The sequence below is a fragment of the Tiliqua scincoides genome, chromosome 1 (assembly GCF_035046505.1).
Source record: "Tiliqua scincoides isolate rTilSci1 chromosome 1, rTilSci1.hap2, whole genome shotgun sequence".
NCBI lineage: Eukaryota > Metazoa > Chordata > Lepidosauria > Squamata > Scincidae > Tiliqua > Tiliqua scincoides.
The window spans coordinates 293,506,197-293,533,025 of record NC_089821.1 but is presented as its reverse complement, the minus strand read 5'-3'; the positions used below and the strand labels follow the sequence as shown (position 1 = coordinate 293,533,025).

At 43.1% G+C, this 26,829-nt stretch overlaps 1 protein-coding gene across 3 annotated transcripts in view; it reads left to right on the top strand.

Annotated features, from left to right (window-relative positions):
- The window catches only part of TTC7B (tetratricopeptide repeat domain 7B), a 155,925-nt gene extending 142,074 nt beyond the window's left edge, over positions 1-13,851 (top strand). For all 3 annotated transcript variants that reach the window (XM_066628375.1, XM_066628367.1, XM_066628358.1), the window contains one exon: positions 12,769-13,851. In XM_066628375.1, coding sequence (XP_066484472.1) covers positions 12,769-12,990 — 222 coding nt within the window. In that variant the 3' untranslated portion in view covers positions 12,991-13,851. The remainder of the gene's footprint in view (positions 1-12,768) is intronic.
- Positions 13,852-26,829: the final 12,978 nt, after the last annotated feature.

The window sequence follows — 26,829 nt, the reverse complement described above, 5'->3', positions numbered from 1 at the left end:
AGTACAGCTAAACTGAGGGCCTATTCTTATCCCCAGCCCCTAGGGGATACTAACCAGTTCAAGAATGGATTAATTAGCTGGCATTAAACAAATTAGTACTTCAGTCAAGATGTCACACATTTGTTAATGTTTTGGAGTAAAATAGAGAGCTTAGAATTTCTAGGCAAGAAAGCTGGATATTTAAGCATGTGCATTCTTATTTGAAATCTAGAAACCTGGTTGTTGAAAGCTTTAAAAATGGGAAGATCTTCAGTATGGCTTCACATGCACGTACTATGATATTGATTACATGTTGCAGGAGTGAGAGAGTGAAATAGAGGAGAAAAAAGATGGAGAAGGCAAGTAAAGATAATGGAGAAAATATGAAAAAGTGGGAGGACAGACAGGATAAAAGAGACAAAGAAAGGTGAAGGAAGGTGCAGAGGTGAAGGTGAGAGGAGAGACAGAGAGAAAGCTACAGGCAAAGGTAACAGATCTGTGTTTCTACATGCAACTTAGTAAGCTGTAGTTTCACTGAACACTTTTAGTTCTTTTTTGATTGTGACTGTTATCTGGATTGTATAAGGATGGTGTGTGTTGCCTGATACTGTGTATGGATGTAGTTTGGTGGCAGAGGACTTTAAACCCTGTGTGATACCTGTTCTTCTGAAGACTCAAACTAGGTTCTTCCCCGTGCTCTGTCCCTTCATCACTTGGTTCTGCAAAGGATACATGAGCTTTTGGATGTGGGTCCTGTGTTTCAGGGTTGGGTTTCAAAAATATCTATCCTGAATCTGTGTTTGTTTTTCGTTTATAGCCTGATTCATTTCAGTAGATAATATATATACAACTTTGAACTTTGTATGAATTCTGTGCTATCCACTTGTTAGTGTTCTCACTATAGCTTTCTGTAGTGTTTCTCTAGCAAAGTGAAGACCACTGTACTGGTAAAGGTGTCCCCGGCATGGACAGAGCTTACCGTTCCGCTCAGGGGGCCTCAGTGCCTCTGACCTTCAACTTAGCCTGCTGTTTCCAGGTTCTGTTGCCCCAGTAGGCTTTGCACACGGATTTTCAACCATGCGCAGCTGGCCACTGTGTATGTTGGGGTCGCTCTGCAGTGCCAAAGTGGAACGGTAAGCTGCTTTCACTTGGGGGATGGATTGCAGCGGGCACTGAATTCAGCTCATGGGCTGAGGTTTGGCACCTGCTGCTCTAGCAGCTATGAGTTTAGGTTCTTGCACTCTACTTTCTGTCTACTTCTTTCTTCCAAAAGGAAGAAATATCTTCCTTTTGCAAAGCATTTGCAAATGATGAAAGGTGAGTCATGAGCAGGATGGGAGGAGGATTTGTGTAAGTTTCACTGCTATTCATGATTTCATGTATCCATGTAGAAGCAGAAACCTTTTCTCCGCGGATATGGAGGGATGCCTGCATACCTCTGAATACCAGTTGCAGGGGATCAATTGTGGGAGAGAAATATGCCTTCTCTCCTGCCCACGTCTGGGAGAGCAGTGCCCCTGCAGTGTATATGTGAAGTTGGGGAAGGGGTTTTATCCAGTATTCCTCCCTTTGAACTTGTTCACATGGAACCATGTTTGCTTCTATGCTTCTCCTGTTGTAAATATGAAATTAGGTATCCCCCAATGACTTTAATGACTAGTAAATAAATTTGACTTCATGAAGTAATGTGTTTTTGAAACTGGTCAAGTAAGTAAACTACAGATGAAAATAGTGGAGCGTCAGTTGATTGACATCCAGTGCTTAAAATATATTTGACATCCTTTGGCATGTAAAACAAGCCACAACCACTTTGTATTCTGAACTTTCATTATAAAGCAGTATTAAGACTTTCCAGAAGGTTTTTGTTGTTCTTTTACAAAGTAACTTTCAGCCATTGGCCCTAATTGTTCCTTGTATTCATTATCACATTGTAGCACTATAAAGTTCAGCAAATGGCAACACCCAAGTTACCTTTTAAAACTCTGTTGCCCAGGGAAAGAGCATTTTCCCCTAGCAACAAGTGTTGTGGAGCAGAGAAAAGCAATCTGATACTGTCAGGGTTAGTTTGAGGTGGGAGCGGGGAGAGAAATGAACACACAAGGATTGAAATGTAGCTACAGTTTGTGCAGTTGAATGCATGTTCTATACAAGAGGTTGCAGAGCACAAAAAAGGCAGGAACAGACATGCAAAACAAACATTAAAGCATTGTGTACATCAAGTACAGACAATATTCTTCTGTCTGCTTCAGTGGATGAACGAACAGCTGAGTTGTGTATAATTGATCTATTCTTCTATTATAGCGAGATTCAATAATAATATTTAAAAAACTTGTATGGAGAAGTGAATCTTCAAGAGTTCTGAATTGACACTCCTTGACTTATGAACAAAATTATTTTCCATTAATTTTTTTCCTTACAAGACACTTTCAGGGTCCATCGTGATTTCACCTTAGTATTTAGCAAGTACTCACAATCCCAAAACTCCTTAAAGTAAATATCTGGTGAAGCTTTGCAGGGAGTTAATTTGTAACCAAATATAAATATCCAAAGCATCTGTGGTATGGTACACTTCAGGAACACTCAGATAAATTGTGATTTTGTTACTAATTCCAGTTATAGAATAGTCAAACTTCAACAAAAATGTCAAATAGAAGAAAAGATTTTATTCCTATTAAATATTTTGTTCTTGTTTTGGGATGCACTGTGTTTATTAAATTAAAAAATTTGTTTTTATCCTTGTCGGACTCCAAAATAGAATTTGACCATCCATTAATTTTATGGGGTATTTTAATTTAAAACTTCATCTATTTAGAGTCTCGTACGGAGCTAGTATCAACAGAAAATATTTGCTTTCTTGCACCATTTGGTCTTGCACCATTTGGGAGGATGAACAGTAGCACCATTGTCTAATCTGTTCCTAGTTGGACTCTCTTTTGGTTTTATTTAATCCTTAATTTCCAACACGAATATGTCTTTGAGATTTTATTTCATTTACACAAGGCGTCTTATTAAGATAAGCCGATTAAATGTTACATGTGCTCTTGTCTCCAAAAGCTGGAACTAATAAAGGGCTTCCTGTATCATTTCATTCCTCCTTTAAAGCAGGGCTAGCCGAATCCCAACCTGAGGGCTGAATCTGGGGTTTGACAAAATCCTTCCCTCCTATGACTGGCACTTTGAGTTCCAGAGTGCTGTGTCTCTCTCTGTCCGCAGATCGGAACAACACTCCAAACAGTTGCAACTTTGCAGAAATCCATAGATGCAACTGGCTGGAGTGTCACGTCATCCTGATCTGGGCACAGGGAGAGACGCAGCACTCTGGAGCTCAAAAGTGCCGGTCATGCTGGGGAACGTATTGCTCAGTGGTCAGCACTTTGAGGACTGCTGCTTTAAAGAAACACACTATTTCATTACAAATTAATGTGCTGAGACAACAGTAGCTTCTATAAGAGAGATGAGATACCTGGGATTATTTACCAGGGATGGGCAAATCTAGTGCAGCCTGAGTCGAGTCACGAGTCTCTGCCCCTGTGACTTGATTAAAAAATGAATCCTAACAGGCGGACATTCCGAGTCACCTGGAGCAGTTTCACGACTCGAAAAGACTTGAGTCACAAGCCTTTCCCTTTAAAAAGTCAGCTGCGGCTCCACAGGAGAAAACAGGGCTGCTGCTGGGCTGTGTGTGTGTGTGTGTGTGTGTGTGTGTCAGAGTTTTCCTTAACCACTCCCCTGATGTCCCCATCCTATCTGTAAACAAGGCAGGAGGGGTGGAATGGACTGCTTCAGAGCAGGGACAGAAGCTGCAAGAGGGAGGAGGGTCATGTTTAGCAGCTGGGAGGCTTACCAGTATGACCCAATCCTTTGCAGCTCTACTCAGAAGTAGTCCCATTAGCACCGGTCATTCAATGAAGCTTCCTTCTCCCAGTAACAACAGAACCCACAGGAGCCATGCAGTTGGAAAGCATGATCGCTGCAAACCACCTCCCCCTGGCTTCTCAACCTCCTTTTCCCCCTCCCTGGTTATACAACCAATTCTAAGGCAAGAACCCCATTGGGCTCCTCCTTCTGGCCTACCTCATCAAAAGAAACAAATCTGACCTCCCATCCTTCGTCCAATGACAATTAGTTCCTTCAGAAACAGAAAAGAGAGCTCGCTCCCACCTTGCCCTCCGGCTCGATGCAAAAGCAAAACATTAACCTTTCCCTGCCTCCTGGCTGGAACCTCTCTGCTTCTTGCCTGGTCTGAATGATGGCTCCACAAGGTCTTTCTTGCCATAGAAAAGGTAAGCAAGCACACCCAGACACTGACAGACATAAGTCTGGATGCGTGGAGCTCTAGTACTGAGTCAGTGGCCTCAGACTCAAGTCAGTGCCCGAGTCATTGATGCAGGTGACTTGAGTCTACATGAGTCAGCTAATAACACCTGTTTTTGCGACTCAGACTCAAGTCACCTGACTCAAGTTCCTATCCCTGTTATCTATTATTATTAACTTTATTTTTACCCCGCCTTTCTCTCCAAAGGGACTCAAGGCAGCTTACAACAAAGGTTAAAACAAATTAAAAAACATAATTTAAAAACAGATAAAAGCATATTAACAACAGATAAAACAGATAAAAGCATATTAACAACATATCATAAAAACAGTAGTCAGGTAAAAGAGCATTGAGCAGCAGATCATAAAAGGATCAGGCCTGAAACCAGGTTTTAAAAAGATATTAACAGATGTTAAAAAGTTGTTTAAAAGGCCAGGAACTCAAAAGGCTTGTCTAAACAGAAGGGTCTTCAGGCCTTGACGAAAAGTTTCAAGAGAGGGAGCAGTTCTTAAGTCAAGGGGAAGGGAATTCCAAAGCGTTGGTGCCACTACTGAGAAGGCCCTTTACTAATTTACTAATTTGAAGTTGTATTTTTAACTCTGTGCTTATGTATTGTATTGGCAACCTTCAGTCTCGAAAGACTATGGTATCGCGCTCTGAAAGGTGGTTCTGGCACAGCATCTAGTGTGGCTGAAAAGGCCGATTCGGGAGTGACAATCCCTTCCACATCGGGAGCAAGTGCAGTCTGTCCCTGGTCTGTCTCCCTGGCTATGGGCCTTCCTTCTTTGCCTCTTTGCCTCAGACTGTTGGCAAAGTGTCTCTTCAAACTGGGAAAGGCCATGCTGCACATCCTGCCTCCAAGCGGGCCGCTCAGAGGCCAGGGTTTCCCACTTGTTGAGGTCCATCCCTAAGGCCTTCAGATCCCTCTTGCAGATGTCCTTGTATCGCAGCTGTGGTCTACCTGTAGGGCGCTTTCCTTGCACGAGTTCTCCATAGAGGAGATCCTTTGGGATCCGGCCATCATCCATTCTCACGACATGACCGAGCCAACGCAGGCGTCTCTGTTTCAGCAGTGCGTACATGCTAGGGATTCCAGCACGTTCCAGGACTGTGTTGTTTGGAACTTTGTCCTGCCAGGTGATGCCGAGGATGCGTCGGAGGCAGCGCATGTGGAAAGCGCTCAGTTTCCTCTCCTGTTGTGAGTGAAGAGTCCATGACTCGCTGCAGTACAGAAGTGTACTCAGGACGCAAGCTCTGTAGACCTGGATCTTGGTATGTTCCGTCAGCTTCTTGTTGGACCAGACTCTCTTTGTGAGTCTGGAAAACGTGGTAGCTGCTTTACCGATGCGCTTGTTTAGCTCGGTATCGAGAGAAAGACTGTCGGAGATTGTTGAGCCAAGGTACACAAAGTCATGGACAACCTCCAGTTCATGCTCAGAGATTGTGATGCAGGGAGGTGAGTCCACATCCTGAGCCATGACCTGTGTTTTCTTCAGGCTGATTGTCAGTCCAAAATCTTGGCAGGCCTTGCTAAAACGATCCATGAGCTGCTGGAGATCTTTGGCAGAGTGGGTAGTGACAGCTGCATCGTCGGCAAAGAGGAAGCATAACTCCTCTTTATAACTCCTTATAACTCTTTATAACTCCTCCTTCCAAAGAGGAAGCATAACATAAGCAGAGTTATAAGCATAACTCTGTGCTTATGGTCACCATTATCAAACTGTACAATTTCTGTTTGTTCTTTATTGAAGGGAGGGGAAATGTATCCAAAAATGTTATACATTTTTTATACAAACTGTAAGTTTCTATCTGTGTATATGAATCTGATATGCCTTTTTATAATTGTAATTTGGGGCTGATAGTTAACATGGTGATAGCAAAAAAGTTGTTTCCAAATGAAGTTTACCTACCTTGAGTATTGTGGGGATCAGAACAGACTTGTGCATTTTGCATGTAAAGAAGTGAGGAGTGTGTTGTTTGTGATACAAGCATGCATTTCAGGCCTACATAAATTTTTCACATTAAAGATTCTTTTATTAGGGCAGATTGCAGTGATTTTATTTACAGTATGTACAATTACATTCACGTCTCTTCAAAGGGTAATTGGGGGCAAATGGTGAAAACAAAATGAAATTGGAAAAAGCTTTAATATCTCAGAGCTAACTTCCAGAAGAATTGAATATTGATTGACTCTGGCTTCAGGCCTGTGCACATGTATCTGGGAGTAAATCTCGTTGAACTCAGTGGGGCTTCCTTCTGAATAGTCATGAATAGAATGGCCCTGAATGTGTTTTAGTTGTATTTTTAAGCTTCATTGTGATAACTGGTGGAATTCAGTCCTCAACAGTTTGATCTTTGTATCATGCTTCATAAACAAAGCATGGTTTTAAAGGACATGATCCGGTCTATGCCGTATATGCTGGCAGTTCTCTGTGCACAGACAGGATGGAGGGTGGTATGCATCATGAAGGAAAGGAATTTTGGTGGTGCACTAGATCATGCCATTGATGCGTTAGAACACGTGATCTAAGTGTTTAGATGTTAAGTATTTTATGACCATTCTTTTGGGTAAAAAATGTTTTTCTGCACTAATTCTTTCTTAAAGCTTCAGCATATTTTTCAGTTCTTAATTATTGATGATATTTTATATGCTTTCATTGTGTTCTTTTCATCTTTATCTTTTTATAACTTAGGAGAACTTTGATGAAAGCCGTAACTAAAGATCAAGATTGTGTCACTAGATATAAAATAGTATTTAGATATTTAGAAATTTCTGTGGTTATGATTGGGCTGCCAAACATCGAGTTTTCAAGAATTGAGTCATAAAGCTGGTAGTCTGGTTTGTGTTTTTTTTTTTTGCCCTTCAGATTTGAGAGTTAAAAATCACAAAGATTTAGAAAATGTCAAAAGCGGAGGAGATTTATGCTAAATTTTCTGTGTAGAAAAAGGCAGATTCAAACATATGTCTATCTTACAACCTGCTCATTGTGCATGTAGGCCTCCCTACCTCTTCTTTTCCAATCCTCCATCTTTGTATCCCCCCAAACACCAATATTTATTTATTTACAGTATTTTTATCCCACCATTCTCCCCAAAGGGACCCAAAGCCACTTACAAAAAAACGAATAAAATTGTATATTTCCCAGACAGATGAATTTGTGGAAGCAGCTCTATTAGCTTGGGAAGAGAAGTGGGTTTCATTCCCCCGTCCATGAAAAGCTGAGGTTCCCCCCCCCCCAGTCTTTAGGATAAGATATTTGGGGCCTTGGAGCAGCAGAGAGAGGGGGGAATCAACAACAGTCATCTCTTCTCCAATGAAGCTGATTGATGGGAGGCAACAGGAAGTACTTCTTTACACAGCATATAGTCAGTCTGAGATTCACAAGATGTAGATTTGCAAGATGTAGTCTTGGTCTCTAGGTTGGATGGCTTTAAAAAGATATTGGAAAAATTCATGGCGGTCAGGTTTAACAATTGCTGCTAGTCATGATGGTTATCTGTGGGTTTAGTGACAGTATGCCTCAGAGTGCCAGTTGCAGCGGAAAAATATGCCTTCTCCACTGCCTTTGGGATGTCCTTAAGAAGCTCCTTACAACGCAATCCTGTATTTCATTAAGATCATGTGGGCATTTCTTGCTAATGTCAGAAATTTCTGTAAAGCTTTGATAATCTGGAATACTGTTTAGAACATTGTTTCTCAACTAGGTGGGTTGCAAGCCCATTTTAGGTGGGTCCACATTCATTTCAATGAGTATTTTATTTTTAATACAGTATACTAGACTTGATGCTACCATAGTATGTGACTGCATTCAGGAAACTTCACAGATCTGTACTTTTAACAGGCTAGTATGTGCAGTCGTGCGCTGTTAACAACAAGGATGCAGACCGGTAACCCTTTCGTCAAATAGGGCTTGACATAATACAAAGCTTCTGGAAGTGAGGGGATGCTCTGCTCCCCTTGCTTGCAGAGGCTTTTCTGAGCCTCAGAATGCCAGAATTGCACGTGAGATGCAATTTCCGGTTTCCTCTGGGAAACTGGAGGTTACGTCTCTCGTGTGATTGGGGCATTCTGAGCCTCGCAGAGGCAGCACACAAATGCCTCTGAGAGGCTCAGAAAAGCCTCTGGAGGTGATGGGAGTGGAACTTCAGAGGCTTGGGAGTGCACCCAGGTCTGACCACGTGACCAGCAGCAGCAGTGACAACCCGTCACTGACTGGAAGGTTGTTAAGAGATGCATGCCTGCATATGCTTTTAACAATGACAGTCAATGGAGCTTACTTCCAGGAGCGCAGCCTTTAGGATATTCGGGGAATTTTTAAAAACAGTTTAGCAACTGCTGGGAAGGGTTAGGAGGGTTCTTCTTTCTTTTAAATAAATTTAAAATTTACTTAAACTTAAAAAATTACATTTATTGTAAACTTTTAATTTACTTGATTGATTTTATTTTGTTGTATGTGGGCTGTTAACAATTTTCCTGCTTGATGATGGCACTTCTGGCCATGACTTTACTTCCAGATTAATGACATCACTTCCGGTGGGTCCCCCAGATTGTCATTCTAACAAAGAGGGTCCCTGTGCTAAAAAGTTTGGAAACCTCTAGTATAGAATGATCTCTGTTATTGTTCTTTTAATTCCATTTATGCATTGAACAAAATGCCAGCCTCCTTTGTCTGCACTATAGCCGTTTGGAGGAGGAAGACAGGCTGAGAGTAACTTCCTCAAAGGACTCTGTTGGTTAGCTTTGCAGGGATGGATATTTATCCTGGTCCTCTAGTACTCTGCTTTTAGCACAAGATGTGGCTAAACATCCCATATAAATGGCTGAATTTGTGCATGGGTTATTAAAGTCTATTTTTGCCCAGCCCACAGGTGTACACATTTGATCCCTTTTGCATATATGCAACATGGGGCAGAAATGGCTTAATTTCTCAGGCTTAGTGTTTGTCATTTACTAAACTCACTTCACCATGATTGCAGCTGTTTGAAGGAAAGAAATGTAAGTGCGAAAAGGGGGGTGCCAAAAGGGTATATAACTAACCAACTTTTAATTATTAAGTTGGTTAGTAAGTTAGTTGGTTAGTAAGCCATTAGCTGGTTAGTAAGCCATTGTCAAGAAGTCGACTGGTAGTAATGTAACTTCAGGGTGAAAATAGGAGTTTCAAAAATTCCTAGTTCCTAGTATGGTTATATTCTGAATATATTGGCACTTTAGCTATAGCTGCTGGCTGAATTGAAATGCCTTCCTAAAAAAAACAAAATAAAAACCCCAAAAACACATTGTTCATCAACGTGGTTAGCTCCTGAAAGTATGTTCTATATATTAGGAAAGAAACATGGCTATATACTTTTAAGTGAACGTCATGGGGATTTCCTCTGCATATTCCATGTGTAAAATGGTCTTTATTACTTAGTTTGGTTGACAACCTTCAGTCTCAAAAGTCTATGGTATAAAACCTACAGCACCCAGTATTCCCAGGCAGTCTCCCATCCAAGTACTAACCAGGCCTGACCCTCCTTAGCTTCCGAGATCAGGCTTGTGCAGGGTAACAGTAGTTTGGATTTATATTTTCAAAGGTAAATAGTGTCACTTAGAGGTGTTTGCTATTTTGTTTCTGAAAGGCATTACTTGTGTTTGTCCTAGTTTGAAGTAGAATAAATCAGTGGACAAATACATTGACTATTCTCCCAGTCTCCTAAACTGAAGGAATTTATAAAGTTTGTCCCCTTTTTCACTTGACAATACCAAAGAAGAAAGGATTTCCCTTTAAGCTTTACATTGTTTTACCTGTGAAGAGTGTCCTTCCTGTTGTCAGAAATTGTCATTTGACTATTCTTTTAATACCTTAAAGCAGGGGTTGCCAAACTTTTTGGCCAGAGGGCCTCATCAAATAACTGGCATACTGTCGAGGTCCATAAAAATAAAATTTCAATTAATACATTAGAGACAGAACTTAGATTCATTTATTCAAAGTTCCAGAGTTTCTCCAAGCACCAACACAGAGCCCAGAAATAAAGCATACACTCAAATGGACTTCCATTCCCAAGCCACTTGGTACATGTACAGGAGTTAATAACATAGAACCAGCACATCGCAGGAAACACCCAGAACATGTTCTGAGGGCCCATAGAGGTTTCCCTGACCCTCAGAAAGCCTTCTAAGGCCTTTGAAAGCCAAAAAGTCACTTTTGGTTTTTCAGGGAAACCAGGAAGTAATGTTTTTAGTTCTTTAGAAGGTGTCTTGAGGGCCGGGGAGGCTGCTCATGGCTTCCTCAGCCCTCAGAACACCCTCCAGATGCAACTGGAGCACACCTCTGGTCACATTTGGTTGAATGGGCCAGAGGCTTGCAGGGGACCAGAGGCTTTCACAGGTGAGATAGAGGCTTGTCACAGGCCACATCTGGTCTCCCATCTGGGGTTTGGGGACCCCTGCCTTCGGGACTTGTCTACTTTAGTGTACAAGCAGAAAAAAGTGTGTTGCTTTAACTCCAGTGGATTGTACTGTACAAAAGTTACCCATGACTAGAGGTGTTTATTTCTGGTATGACAGGATTACAGCCCACAGTGAACACAGTGGGCTTACTTCTGAGTAAATTAAATAACACAATTTTCAATACCTCTACCCATGACTATGGAACAATCCTAAGCATATCTACTCAGAAGTAGGTTTTATTGTGGTCAGTGGGGCTTACTCTCAGGAAAGTATGGATAGGATTGCAGCCCAACAGTTTTAGGATTAAACCAAAATTTTCAAATTAGCATGCACATTGTTCCTTTGAAAAACAGTAAAGGGAAAATCTGCAGAAAGTGGGCTTGAATAGAAGCCTTTTCCTCCAGGATTGCATTTCGTACTTTTTTTTTTTTCAATTTTTCATAGTTGTATCACCCTTCCTCCAAGGAGCTCAGGGCTATACTTGGCTCCTTCCCTTTCTTTTATCTTCACAACTGTGTAAAGTTGGTTAGGCTAAGAGATGGAGACTGACCCAGAGTCACCCAGTAAGCTTTATGACTAAGTGGGGTTTAAACTCCCGGTCCTACTGGCTCTCAGTGTTTCACTTGCCCTTCAGTGGTCTCCCTGTTGTTAAAGGGGGCAGGGAATTCATATAGGCTTAAATGCTGCACTGAGCTCGAAGTGCTGAGGCTTCTGGTTCACTAAATAAAGCTTCCTGTCATATTGTGTGTGGGGGATCTCTCCCGCACCGGAATTCCTCACCTGTTCATCACCAAGAGAAGTGTGAAAGGCACTTTTTCTGTATTAATCTGATAGTGTTATAGCTGCCAGCTGCACTCATAAAATTGACTTTCAAATACTCTCCTGTAAGACTGGCTTATAAATAGCCGCAGAGGCAGTACCCTTTGGCTGGTACGACTTTCATCCACAACACCATAAAACAAAGATACATGAAATGTGGTTTTATTTCTTTTAGGCAACAACTGTAAGTCAAATAGGCATGTATGGCCAAACGGGCTGCTAATTTTATTTGCAAGACTGCTGTAAGGAGAAATGCAAATGCCTGTCTTGAAGACAGCTTCTTTCTCCCAGTAGGGAAAGACTGTTTGCTATCTCATTGCTTGAAACCGCTGACTCACTTGGCATCTCAGAAATGAAACTGCAGCACCTGTATAACAGAAAATCAATTCAATTGTTGGAACTGACTTACAAGTAGTACTTATGGCTTTTCAGTTCTGAAACAGTGCAGTTAACAGTGTACTTACTGTGGAACAGAAACTGTGCATGTGTTAGCTTAAGAGTAGGAATTTGCACCTAGTGGTTCAATATTTGCTCAAAGCTTGCATTTGCTTGTTGTTTAAATACTGAGCATATTGTTGTTATTCTAGGCATCTAGGGTTGCCACACTTACTGAGGTTTTGTGACGTAGTCCTGTGCATACTTAGATCCACACACTTGTGTTTTCATTTGGTCAAAACATCAGCTTAAAACTAGTATGTAACTATTGATTTAGACCCTGCACTGAACATCATGGAAGTCTCCATTTGCTGAAATCAGAGCAGCAGTTGAGTAGCACTCCTGACTTTGTGGTTAACAGTTCATAGGTCAAAGGGGGGCTGGATTTGGCTGATCAAAGTGGAGGTACTCCACTACTTTTCACAGTTCTTTCTTTGTTGCTCTGCCCCATTCTTCCTTGTGCCTCCTCATCTTTTTTCTCATTCATGGGACAGAATTTGCTTCACACGTAAACCAGATTTTTCAAAAACTAGAGTTAGAAATGAACTGAGCATCTTGCATTTTAAGCACATATGTTTCCTCTCGCAGGATGGATCTGAGCAAAGAAAGTGTTCAGTGATCTTTGGTGTTCAGTGGGGGCTCAGGCCTAATGCATCATCCATCCTGATTGCTACAGGCCTGTCAGTGTGTTCAGTAGCTTCAGCTGTCGTTTGAGCTATTCTTTTAGTTTGCAGTACATAATTGCCTTTTCCTTGGCCATTTATGCTACTCCCCTCTCTGCTCATTACAGGCTCTGATACTTCACCAGCTTGGAAGATACAGCCTGGCTGAGAAGATCCTTAGGGATGCTGTCCAGGTGAACTCAACAGCCCATGAGGTTTGGAATGGCCTCGGTGTGGTTCTGCAAGCTCAGGGCAACGATGATGCAGCAACCGAGTGTTTCTTGACAGCACTGGAGCTTGAAGCCAGCAGCCCCATTGTCCCTTTTACCATCATCCCCCGAGTTCTCTGAAAGTCTGGCCTATAAACTGATGAGTCATCCTGTTTCAGCTGAACACAAGAATGTTGGGGGGGTGCAGTGCATTAAGCCTGACTCCAGGGGCCAGTCTGAAGGCTGAGAGGTGACACAAAAAGGCAGGCAATCTGTTCATTATTTGGGGGGGGGGGGGTCTGACATATGGAAGTGATACAAGGTATTAATGTTAGTACAGAGAAATGACTAACCAGAAAGAGAGAAAAGAATGAACCACACACACGACAAACCACCACTTGTATCGCCTACATATTTGCCCCATAGTAGTTTTAAAGCCTCTTGCTATTGTTCAAATGGGTATTGTGCCATATTTTATGCGGTGACATGAGTGTTATATAAAACTCTAAATAGACTCAAAACACCAAATGTAGAATAATACATTCAAGTTAAGATTCAGTGGCAAAGCAGCCTATTTTTAAACAAGCCTGTCGAAAGACCTGTTCTCTTCTTGTATTTCCACCTCTCTGGGCCCAGAATCAAAATGTGAAATTTGCTGTTTTACAACTCTTACAGTAGTTCAGGCGAGCAAATCAGCTGAAAGGTTTATTGTTTTTGTTGTTAATGACTGTGATGTGTAGCTAATTGTTATTGCCTTTATTTAGAATGAAGGTTATGTACAAGAATATTTATATTTTACCAATGTATGCCTGTTTAAAAAGAAAAGAAAAGAAAAAAGAAAATATTAGTTATTTAAGTTTAACTTTTTTATGTGAATTCAGAGTTTATTTATCAATGGAAATATGTAAAAAGATGCTAAAGATGGAATATTTGCTGACATTCCTTATGCATTATACACTTGGCTCAATGGGAAGATTATGTTAATAATAAAATGATTTTTGAATGGACATAACATTTATTTTTTATTTTACAAGCATGGAATGAAAGTACTTAGAACTGATCAAAAGTGGGCAGTCAAGTTTATGTCACAGCCACTCTAGTGATTTGACTATCAGCACCTTTGATTCAGCAAACATAAGGATGTTGGGAAGGATGTCTCATTGGACCTCATTGTTTTTCCATCTCAGTTCCGAGCTTGTTTTCCTGTTCTGTGGGGAAAGGTTGCAGGGGTTGAGAGGATATGGTCCTCAGTAGTTTTTCTTGAAAACATTTGCTCTGGCCTTATGTTGCTAGCCTGTTTTATTCTTGGTGTAAGGGGTCCCTACCCCCTTACCATAAGCTCCAGCATCTCCTCCATCCTCCCAGGAGCCTCCTCTCATTTGGTTTATTTCAAACAGGATGGCATGAAGGAAAGAGGTGGTGCCAGAACTCAGAATGGGAGGGCGGGTCTTGCCTCACCTCATTCTTTTTCCATCTGGCAAGAAGCAGGGTGAGGTGGCAATGATGGGGGAACACACAGAGAGGTGGTGGAACTGTGCTACTTCAGGCAGCACCCATGCTTCAACCAGTCTTGAATGTTTTTGCAAGTGTGTGACTGCACTGAATACTTGTATACATCCTGATTGGCTCTTAGAGAACTGTCAAACCATACTGTTTTAGACTTTGTAGTGATTAATTCATATTGACTTGGTCACCATTCCTTGTTCCCAATGGCAATAGCTATACAGTAATAATTTGGATGGGGAGGTAGGTGCCCTGATCCATACAACGGAGGTGGAAAACCTGTGATGTGTACAAGGTATCCATTTAGTCTGTTCAACTCACTTCACAGTTAAAAAAGAAACCACCAGAGTCCCATAGAATATACTAAAACTCATTGGGATCTTTCAGTCTCAGAAGACTATGGTATCACGCTCTGAATGGTGGTTCTGGAACAGCATCTAGTGTGCCTAGAAATGCCAGTTCAGGAGTGACAATCCCTTCCACACTGAGAGCAAATGTAGTCTGGCCTTGGCCTGTCTCTCTGGCTATGGGCCTTACTTCTTTGCCTCTTTGCGTCTGTTGGGCAAGTGTCTCTTCAAACTGGCCATACTGCATAACCTGCCTCCAAGCAGGACGCTCAGAAGACAAGATTTCCATCTATTGAGGTCCATTTCTAAAGCCTTCAGATCCTTCTTGCAGATATCCTTGTATCACAGCTGTGGTCTACCTATGGGACGCTTTCCCTACATGAGTTCTCCATAAAGGAGATCTTTTGGGAGCCAGCCGTCATCCATTCTCACAACATGACCAAGCCAGCGCAGACGTCTCTGTTTCAGTAGTGTATACATGCTAGGGATTCCAGCTCGTTCCAGGACTATGTTGTTTGGGACTTTGTCCTGCCAGGTGATGCCGAGGATGCATCAGAGGCAGCGCATGTGGAAAGTGTTCAACTTTTTCTCCTGTCGTGTGCGAAGAATCCAGGACTTGCTGCAGTACAGAAGTGTGCTCAAGACGCAAGCTCTGTAGACCTGGATCTTGGTATGTTCCATCAGCTTCTTTGTTGGACCAGACTCTCTTTGTGAGTCTGGAAAATGTGGTAGCTGCTTTACCGATGTATTTGTTTAGCACAGTATCGAAAGAGTATATTAAAACCAATAGAATAGCCAATTATATAAAACTATTAATAAAAACACAGAAACTCTCTTCATTATGTGTAAAGCACCACGTACATGGATGGCACTATATAAATAAAAATGTAAAAATTTAAATGTAATGAACATGAATAATATAACTTGAGTACGAGCCCAAGCTGGAAAATAGACATGATACAAATATACCATAAATACAACAAAACACTAGCAAGACTTGCATAAACCTTTGTGGTACTCCGGTATTGAATCAAATCTCTTTTCACCATGTATGGCATAGGAACTTACCTTCCTCCCCCAATGTGCTCAGCAGCAGCAGGCCTGGCAGAATAAAGAAGCAGCAGCAGGAATGCCACTCGTTGACAAGTGTAGGTGATGCGGTCCCACCCATGGAGGCACCAGCTGATGTGGGCAATGGGAAAGGTGGCTGTGGGAAAGGCAGCCTTGCCCCCAGATCCATCAAGGACAGTTGACAAACTGCTGGCCCTGCCACCAGAAAAGGGAGTGAGCTAACAACGTTCCGCAGGCGCACCTTGGGCAGCCACAGGCCAGTGGGGGTGAGGCGGCAAATTGGGTGGGGTGGTTTATGGAACCTAATCAAACCCTGGGGAAAGATAAAAGGGCAGCATATGATGAGACTGGGGAGGCTACTATGGAGAGAACAGACCCTGAGGAGGAGGCTTCCTTTCCCTGTGCTCCAAACCAAGCACCAGTAGGTGAAGAAGGGGGAGAGTAAAGTAAACCATCTTCCTCTCCTGAGCTCTGAGGCTCTAGGGAGGAGGGACTCTACCTGGGCTGTCCACAGTGGGGTGACACAACAAATTTAAAAAAAAAACTCAAACCAGCAAAAACACTGTTGTCACTAACAGCTCTGTTGCAAAAAGATTCTCAGAGCCTAAAGTAGCCTATTTATTATTACCAATGAAGCAAACAATGCAGGTAAATTTCTATAGTGAAGTGTTAAGCCTTACAGGCATGACCCAGCAATAGAAGGATAATATTGTCCCTTTTTTAATACAAAGAAAGTGCTCCCATGAGCTTGTGAGAAAATACTGGGGGGGGGGGGGCAACTTTATGCAGCATCTCACAAATTACTCCTGATATTACAACTCTAAACTGCCCACATTGGAGAGAGAACTTGTTCTGCCCCAGTGCTGAATGGGAACCCCATTACAAAAAAAATAAAATGAGTTAACCTCTACAAATAAGGCATCGTTCTCCACAAGTCCTGGAACAAAATGGAGTTGAAGATGGAGCCTGCCGCAGCCTATTTATACGTCTATATTGTAAATGAATAGAAAGTACAGGTGTTGCTCCCTTGTTAAGGTGGTGAGTCTCACAGGCATGACTAGGCAGTATTAGAATAGAAGTAATCCATTGTTAGCAGTGAAAAGTATTCTCATGAGTCTGTAGGACAGAGTGGTGAAGTGAATAGGTGAGAAAAGTAAAAAGAAAGAAATTTTAAAGTGAGAAGAAATTATATAAGGTTCTGTTCTTCTGGTTAGTGCCTCTTTTACTTCTGAACAATGACCATGGCCTGTTATCGCCCCCCACCCCCCCACACACACACATTTCTCCAACTCTCTTGGGACATTCTTGCCCCTAGATTGCTTCTCTTACCTTTTCAGTGTGTTTATTCATCCTCTCCTAATTTAAACCAGGTTTTAGCTTGTACGGAGAGGCAAAGAAGAAAAATCGAGCCATTACCTAGTAATTTTAGGAAGCCATGCTGGAATAATCGTGAATCGCATCACATGAATCCATCCAAAAACTACAGCATTGTATTTTGGGAGGGGCAATGAAAAGCTCTGTTCTCACACCAAGTCCCAGGATGTAGGAACACAGGTTAGGGGAGAGCAGCAGAATTGATACATGTTCTTTTGAACATCTGCTTGGTCTTTACGTGCACAGTGTTCTCACCACTGTGAACCCAGAAAAGCAGGGTTCACAAGTGCAAGAAAAAAGTGTCATGTGTGCATATCTTTATGTTCACACAATACAGACATTCTGTATTGGTCACTCTATGCATGTTCACTTGCCCTGGGTATGTCAGAACAGAGCCAGAGTTGACTGAATAATAACTCTAAGGAACTGGTAATTGGATCAAGGAAGATCAGATTTCTCCCCTATTCACACTCTCAATCATGGTTTCCATCAGTTATACAATTTGGAGAAGAATGCATATTTTTTTTCTTGTTTTGGGGGTGCTGATCCAGGCTGACTGACATCAGTGATAATTTTCCCCACACTCTGTAATTGAATACAGGATCAGACCACCAATTTTGTCATGTCTTTTTGCACCATGATAATCCAAGTTGACCTGGAATGGTGGAGCCAGCTTCAGTGTCATGGTGTTTATGCAGTATCCAAATGTATGGTTATAGTATTTAAAAGACTTCTTCTGGTGTGGATGGATCATCATCCATGTCTACAGAGAGAGCAAAACTTGTTCAGACAGGCAGCAGAGAATTATTTCTTTCCATGCCTTCTCTCAAAATACAGGACAGATGTCTAATCTGGGAAAAGGTCCAGATCCATCATTAAATTAAGGGCTCATCAGTGCTTACACAAAACATGTTGGTTCAGTCTGTCACAGTCCTCCAAAGAAGTGATTTTGGAATATTCCATAGGAGGCTGGCTAATTCTAGTGAACAGCAGCTAGTTATTAGCCATGGTTTCTCCCAGCAACCCCTGGATGGATTTCTGTTCAGCAGACCTTTTGGGTGGCCTCTGGTCTTGGATTAAAGCAGGTTTTACTTTTATCTGTGCAATATAGACTCAAAGTTGTACCACTAAACTGGAAACTATTGTGTAATGAGGGGTGTCAGACTCGTTTCATACAGCAGGCTGAATAGTATTCATGGTACCTGAGGCCAGAAGCAGCTCATGGCCAGAAATAAGCACTTTTTTTCTCACTTAGGCTACAACTCATTGGCTACAAACAACAGAAGAGAAAATACTTTGATCATATTTTCAAGATATGGGAGAGCCCAATTATAATTCTTGCTGCCCTTTCAACAGTGACACCTCAACACAGCTCAGCAGCTGAGAACAGCTGAGGGTGGTGCTGGGAGAGCCCATGGGCCAGATAAACAGCTTCTGTGGGCTGCATCCACCCCCTCCCCCCAGGCCTTATGTTTGACACTCCTGGAAAACAAGCTCTCCACAAACCCAGATACAGCAGTGTATCTGTAAAAAGGCTACTGGTTCAAATGAGCATTTTCTGTAGTAAAGCTAGTGACAGCTGAGCCACAACGCATGGGGAGAAACCTGGGTCCAGTTTGAACCCAGGCTTTATCAGGGTTTCCTGTGTTTGAAAGAAAGCCAGGAAGGTCAAATCTGGTGCCTAAGATACAGGTGTCTCACCTACACAAAGTTTAGAAATGCAATAACTTTCACAGCCTAAGCCCGGGACAATGTCCTTTTTGATAAACCTAAAATGATCTTGAAATGGAGGGTAGAGCCTCTGTTTGCCCGAAGATAACATCAGAAGGTCGCCAGTCCCTGAACGGCTGAGAAGGGTGAGACCTTGAAGCAGCTGACAAAGCCGAGCTGAATGTTTCCACCTGCTCTTGGTGTGAGCAAGAAGCGTCTTGGCTGCCCTCCATGTGAGAGATGGAGCTGCTTGTCAGCCTGCATGGGAGAACTGGAGGCCAGAAGTGAGACCAAACCAGGAAGATCCATTCTGAAATGTTGTTGGTTCTTGAAAGAGAGAGCCTCTATGATTGTAAAAATCCCCTTGAGGGATTTAGAAACGCCTGCCTATGTAAACCGCCTTGAATAAAGTCAGAGGAGTAATCCGATGACCACAAAGGCGGTATATAAATACCTAGTTATTATTATTTTATTATTCTGTATGACACACACCTCATTGTGAGGCTCTGGCACAGAAGGCCATTACTGACATGATGCCATGACTCGCAATGCTATGAATCAGTACACACAATTTTTATCACAATTTTTGTGAGAACTGCAATCCCTGCACACAACTTTTGACATTTGTTTGCTGCTAGGATTGAGCTGTAAATGTCTCTTCAATCTGCTGCGTTATATTTGGGAAGAATAAATATCCCTTATTTTTGTTTGACATCCATTGCCTTTAAAGCTTTCTTTTGGTCATATTTTTTCTTAGGGACAAGAGACTTGCATTTTCAACACAAGTTCGTCTAACCATTTTGCCTATAATACTTCATTGCCATTTTCTGAACCATTTTGAGATACAATTCCTTGTTTTTTGCTTTTCTTGGGAGGTCAGTGGAACCGCTACCAAAATATTCCATTTTAAAAACAAATTATACCTTTAATAGTGCGGTACTGGTGACTGTGGTTTTATCTATTTGTGTCCCTTTCTTAAGAATTCCCAACGCTTTCCTGTTTTCTACAGCAGCATATCAAGCTTTTTTCAATGATTTCAAGAGCTTTCGTTTTTTCACTAATGTATTTTTATGAAAGTTTTTAATTTTCTATTACAGATTATAAAACAGAACATAACAACAAACTGAATTTCAAAACCTTTCCTGAACAGCAACTGTTCATTTGGACATAAATTTTGTGCAGGGATAACTTGAAAAAACAAAGCACCTATTAAAAGTACAGTACATACCTATTCTGAGCAGGGTCTAAAATCTTTCAATAACTGAGTTTTGCTTCAACTTTAGACTGCTGGTTTAAATCAGTGTCAATTAAGGTAGTTCTTCATGGCCTCTGCAGATTGGAGATGACCTTGGAAGCTTTACTTTGCAGAGTGTTCGGCACTACACTCACATGCAAAACACCAGATGCATAGAGAGAGCAATCCATACCTGGACTTAAGTGGGCGCAGGCCCCCTGCACTGGCATCCGACTGTTCTGAATGTACACAAGAATGTACAATGTAAAGCACACATTTGCAACATCTCCGAAGTCGAGGAGGCCAGCACAGAAGCCTGTGCTGGCTCCTGAAAGCTGGATGCAGACCCTATGCCAGTGAGTTTGCACCAGCTGAGACAGGCTGGTGTGGGGGTAGGTGGGAGAGGGTTGCGGGAGGATGGAACAGAGACAGAGAGAAGGGTTTGGGGCAGGGGAGGTGGATCAGGCCTGGGAAGGGGGTGGGATCAGCCGTGGGATCAGGCTAAATCCTTACCCCCATTCTTGACCCAATCAGCCTTACATGGGCTGCTGGGGTTTACGCCAGCAATTTCACTGGTGCCGATCCAAGTAGTTCTATAAGGGTGGCTGGGGCTTGACACAGGGTAAGGGAAAAATATCTCCTTACCCTGAATTGACTTCCAGCTGCCACTTAGCCTGGCTGTTTGAACACAAATTAGGATTGAGCTGTGAGGTCCAGAATTGGAGTAATATTTTATCTCAATTTATCTGATCTTCATTTCCTTTCATCACAGTTTTTTATTTTATTTCAAAGAATAAAGAAATAATTGGGGGGGAATGAAATGCAAAATAAACTTTTACTGCAGTATTCTTCTAAAGTTACCACTTTCCAGTATAATTCATATTTTAAAAATAAAAGGAAACAAAATAAGGAAATAGGATTTTGTTAACTTCAGCATTCCTCTGAATTAATCTTCCCTGGTTGTAAACAAATAAATAAATAAAATTTTTTGTCATTAGCATACTTTCGATAGGCGGAGTAAACTCTTAGCCTGCTGTAGGTCAGGTTATATAAGCCATCATACAGGCATAGTCAAGCTTTGTAAATCAGAGCCCAAGGAATCGTTTTGCATAAAGAGAAATTTGACCTTCAATCCACTGCAGCTGAAAAGCTGCGCGCAGAACCCACAGGCTACGTTCAAAGTCCCTCGTTCAGACACTTCCTCTGCGGAAAAGGGGGAAAAATGAGGCCTTGTGCTTTGCTAAATTTTGGGATTTGCGTGGAAAGTCTGCTTCTGCTATAAAACAACTGATTGTTCTTTTTGATGGAGGGGACAGACTCAGTAAGGGGTCAATCCTTGCAACCCTTAGATCCCAAAAAGCAATCTTCATGTTGTGCTTCCTGATGCTTGTCATTAACAAGGCCAAAGACAAGGGTCCAATTGAGGGTCCAGTCCTATACTTACCTAGTGCTGGCACTGGCTGCTATAAACACGCCATAAAGCATGTTTATGGCACTAGGAGCATAGTGCGCACTGGCACTGCGCACGTGTCAATTAGTCCTGCTCCGCCAGATCCTGAACTCCATGACAGGCCTTCTGGCCCAACACAGAGGCTCTCACATCTGTGCTAGCAAAATAGCCAACCCACTTGCAAGGAGACCCATTGCCAGGGCCAGGGCTTGCTTCGAGGGAAGGGGACAAAGGTCCTCTTCCCTCCTGCAAGGAGACTCCTGGCAGCTGGATACAACAGTAGCCGTTTTGGCGCCATTGCTCCAGCAGGTCCTGGAAAGCATCGGATTGGGCCAGGGGGGTCCAAACTTTTTGGCAGAAGGGCCACATCATCTCTCTGACACTGTGTCGAGGGCCGAGAAAGAAAAGAATTAATTTACATTTCAAATTTGAATAAATTTACATAAATGAATATATTAGAGATGGAACTTTTATGAATGAATGAAGCTCTAGCAATAGCTCAAGGCCTATAAAAGTCCTTGCACAAAGCAAGTCCAGCCTTTCCTTTGCTGCCATTGCTGCATCACAGACGTGAAACAGCAAGAAGTGGAGGGAGCCCTCGTTCCACAGAGGTCAAACAGTTGGCCATCATGCTGAGAGCAGTTGCATCAAGCTAGCACAGGATCCAGCAAGTCTCCAAAGGGCCAGAGCCGCATTGGAGACTGGGGGCTCCCCGCAGGCTGGATTGAGAGTCCTCAAGGGCTGCAAGTGGCCCCAGGACGGGGTTTGGGCACCCCTGGATTGGGCTGTTAATGCTCGGAGTAAAAACTGTAGAAGATTTGTGTAAAATTATCTCTTCTTTAAAAACAATAACAGCAACTCTGTTGTCAAGCTATTTAAATAATGTGTGGGGTTACCTGTACCAACTAACATGTCTATTCCAGACCTTTGCAGTTGTCTCTTGCCAAATGGAAGGCCAGTCTTGAGTGGTGAAAGGAAAGTCCTATATAATCTTCTGTAGTCTTCAGCCAATCGTGCAGTGGAGTATTACCAGTCTCCGCGTTACTCTCTCCGGTTGACATTTTCCTTATGAAAATGTATGTGCATGCTTTGTTGTTTTTTTAACACCATTTCTTCCAATGATTTCTCCTTCTAAACCTTGGGAACATCATCCTAGCACTGGAGAGCAAAACAGCATCTCTGGCATTAGGATTTGACAACCATCCTCCTAGTTTTTCTGTCTTGCTTATCGTCTGGTTGACTCTGGCAGGGCCTCTGCTGGCTGTCCATCTGTGCTGTACTGCGTGGAGCTCCGTGCTGACCTGGAGCCAGCGAGTGGCAGAGAAAACAGCTATTATTAATTATTATTATTATTAACAGTATTTATATACTGCTTTTCAACTAAAAGTTCACAAAGCGGTTTACAAAGAAAAATCAAATCACTAAATGGCTCCCTGTCCCAAAAGGGCTCACAATCTAAAAAGATGCCAAGGAATACCAGCAGACAGCCACTAGAACAGACAGTGCTGGGGTGATGTGGGCCAGTTACTCTCCCCCTGCTAAAAAAAGGAGCACCCACTTGAAAAAGTGCCTCTTACCCAGTTAGCAGGGGTAAAGCAGCTACATTTATTTGTAAAAAAAAAAAAAGAAGTTGATTGGTGCCATCCTGGCAAAGTTAGAGCAGCTGCTTCTCTGGGGGAACGCTGAGAGGGGAATCGCTGCCTAAGCAGGCCATTGGGTTAATGCTCCTGTGGGTATGTGTGTGTCTGTTTTCTCTCAGTGTGCCATTTTTGCCTGCATGCCCTGGCTCAGATCTGTTGTTTGTATATGCAAGCACAGTCGCTATCTGTAAGCTTTCTTTAGTATTAACAGTGCATTTTCCTCTGGCTTCTGCTGAAGCATTTTGTGATGAAAATGCAGATCTCAGATTGCAAGGAGGAGGGTGGCTATCTGAGTGGCGTAAACAGAAGGGGAGCAGCAAGTGGGCCCCCAGTATGAGTTGCCTGTGAAGCAATGAAATGAAGATCGTCTCAGTGCCCTTGGCAGTATTGGCTTTCTCTTTCCTCCCACCCCTCAGTACTCACTGAATCTAGTTCATCCATTCTGACACCATGGTAAAGGCAGCTTAAAACAATGCTGCAAGGTGCCGTGATGCCTGTCTGGGTTCTTGATTTCATAATTCACAGCTAATGTTCTGCTCCCACAGCTTGTTCTATTCCAGTTTCTAGAAGAGAACCTCCAAAGGACCAGGCTGTGCCGGAAATATTTCAGCTGTTCAACCGCAGCCTGCACAGGGAGGCTGCTGCATAAACAGGCTATCATGGTGCTGCAGTTCTGAAGCAATCTAAAGCAGCAACACCCTACCCTGACTCACAAAATACTTTCACAAAGGGGCCAAAAGTGTCTTGAGATGTCAAAAGACAACGGCTAAAATAAGAATGACACAAGAAGCACCCCCAAATTTTAGCTGTCGGGCAGCCCAATCCTATCTAAACCTCTGCCTGGTGCAGCAGTGCTGATGTAGCCTCCTCTACATCCCAGGCAGAGTTTTGGCTGCTGGACATCGCCTTGGGTTAAGGCAGGGGTGTCCAAACTTTTTGGCAAGAGGGCCACATCATCTCTCTGACACTGTGTCGGGGGCTGGGGAAAAGAAGAATTAATTTACATTTAACATTTGGATAAATTTACATAAGTTTACATAAATTAATATACTAGAGGTGGAACTTATATGAATGAATGAAGGTCTTGCAATAGCTCAATGCCTATAAAAGGCCTCACACAAGGCAAGGCCAGCCTTTTCTTTGCTGCCACTACTGCATCACGGATGTGAATCAGCAAGCAGTGGAAGGAGTCCTCATCCCACAGCTAACATGAGAGGTCAAACAGTCGCCCTCAGGCTGAGAACAGTTGCGTCGGACCAGTGCAGGCTCCAGCAAGTTTCTGGACGGCCAGAGGCTCATTGGAGATTGGGGTGTCCCTGAGGGCTGCATTGGTAGTCCTCAAGGGCCACAAGTGGCCCCAGGGCTGGGGTTTGGGCACCCCTGGGTTAAGGGGACAATGCCTTGAAATATATGGTACTTTCCACTTCGCTTCTCAACACCGCAGTCAGAACGGATGATAACTGATTTTACCATTGCAGCCAGGTGTGACTGGAGGTATATTCCAAGGTGGTTTTATACATGAGTCCAACACAGCTTGACTTGAGTCGAGTCTTGAATCTCTACCCCCCATGACTTGACTCAAAAACGAGTACTGATGGGCAGCCTTTCCGAGTCACCCAGAGCATTTTCATGAATCAAAAAGACTTGAGTCACGAGTCTTTTACAGGCGCGGCTCTGTGGAAGAAAACAGAGCTGCTGCCAGGGTATGTGTGTGTATATGTCGGCATTCTCTTGAACCACTCCCCATCCCATCTGTAAACAAGGTGGGAGGGGGGGGTGGGACAGACTATGTGAGTGCAGGGATAGAAGCAGCAAAAGGGAAGAGAGTCACATGCAGCAGCTGGGAGGCTTATTAGTATGACCCAATCCTTTGCAGCTGTACTCAGAAATAATTCCACTGTAGCTGGTTATTCAATGAGGCTTCCTCCTCCCAAGCAACAATGGAGCCCAAAGGAGCCATGTGGTTGAAAAGTGTTATCACTATGAACCGCCTCTCCCTGACTTTCCTGCCTCCTTTTTTCCCCTCCCTAAGGTGAGAACCCCCTTGGGCTCCTCCTTCTGCCTTACCTCATCCAAAGAAACAAATCAGACCACCCGTGCTACGTCCAGTGATCATCGGTTCTTTCAGAGATTGACAACAGAGACTGCTCCCACCTCCCCTACTCAATGCAGAAGCAAAACATTAAGCCTTCCCTGCCTCCTGGTTGGAACTTCCCTGTTGCTCACCCAGTCAGAATGATGGCACCAGGAGGTCTTCTGTGCCACAAAAAAGAAAGCAAACAAACCCAGTCACTGATTTGAGTCTGCATGTGTGGGAATTGAGTGCCGAGTCAGTGGCCTCAGACTTGAGTCAGTGCTGGAGTCATCAGTGTCAGTGACTTGAGGGTATGTGAGTCAGCAAAAAACACGTTTTTATGACTCAGACTTGAATCATCTGACTCAAGTTTCTATCCCTGGTTTTAGAATAAAACCAACCAATTATTCAAGTACTCAGAGAAAGCCATGCCTTCACTTTGCGTAGCATAGTCTCAGCACTACATGCTGCTTGCCATATTTCTTGTGTACATGGAACATGCATGGAGTATGACTGTCCTGATAACTGAGCATTAGGATTGTTTCAAATGCAGGCTAATAAAAGAACAATTGGGATGAAAACAGCGACAGAGCCTTCATCCAATGCTGGATAGCACTCCTGCCTGTTCATAGAGGGAGGGGCAACCACATCTACTACTCTGGATGTTCTGAGGACACGCAGTTTATAACAGAACTGCAGTCCCAAATGCTGAATATGACCCCACTCAGAAATCCAGAGCAGTACACACTAGAAGAGGAAATACGCATTTAAGGGATATTCCAGACCATCAAAGCACTTCTCACATAGACACGACAGCTTCATGAAAACTCCCCAGGGCGTTGCAACTCCATCCAGCTCCCATTCTGAAATATTGAAATGACACCTCTGTTGACATCCTTTTCACGCAGCCTCCATCTCACACACTATGCTGTTTGCCCAAATAAATGTTACATATCCCAGGCCTCTGATATAAGCAAACCTAATTGTCCCAGAGAGATTGTTCTAATACACTTGGAAAGCATTCTTTTCCCAAAGGCTCTGCAGGCCATGCAGTCGCTGGTAACGATGGAGAAATAGCAGCAAGGCAGACTCCCTTTTCTTGGGTTTAGCAATTTGTATTGGCAACCTTCAGTCTCGAAAGACTATGGTATCGCGCTCTGAAAGGTGGTTCTGGCACAGCGTCTAGTGTGGCTGAAAAGGCCAATCCGGGAGTGACAATCCCTTCCACACCAGGAGCAAGTGCAGTCTGTCCCTGGTCTGTCTCCCTGGCTATGGGCCTTCCTTCTTTGCCTCTTAGCCTCAGACTGTTGGCAAAGTGTCTCTTCAAACTGGGAAAGGCCATGCTGCACAGCCTGCCTCCAAGCGGGCCGCTCAGAGGCCAGGGTTTCCCACTTGTTGAGGTCCATCCCTAAGGCCTTCAGATCCCTCTTGCAGATGTCCTTGTATCGCAGCTGTGGTCTACCTGTAGGGCGCTTTCCTTGCACGAGTTCTCCATAGAGGAGATCCTTTGGGATCCGGCCATCATCCATTCTCACGACATGACCAAGCCAACGCAGGCGTCTCTGTTTCAGCAGTGA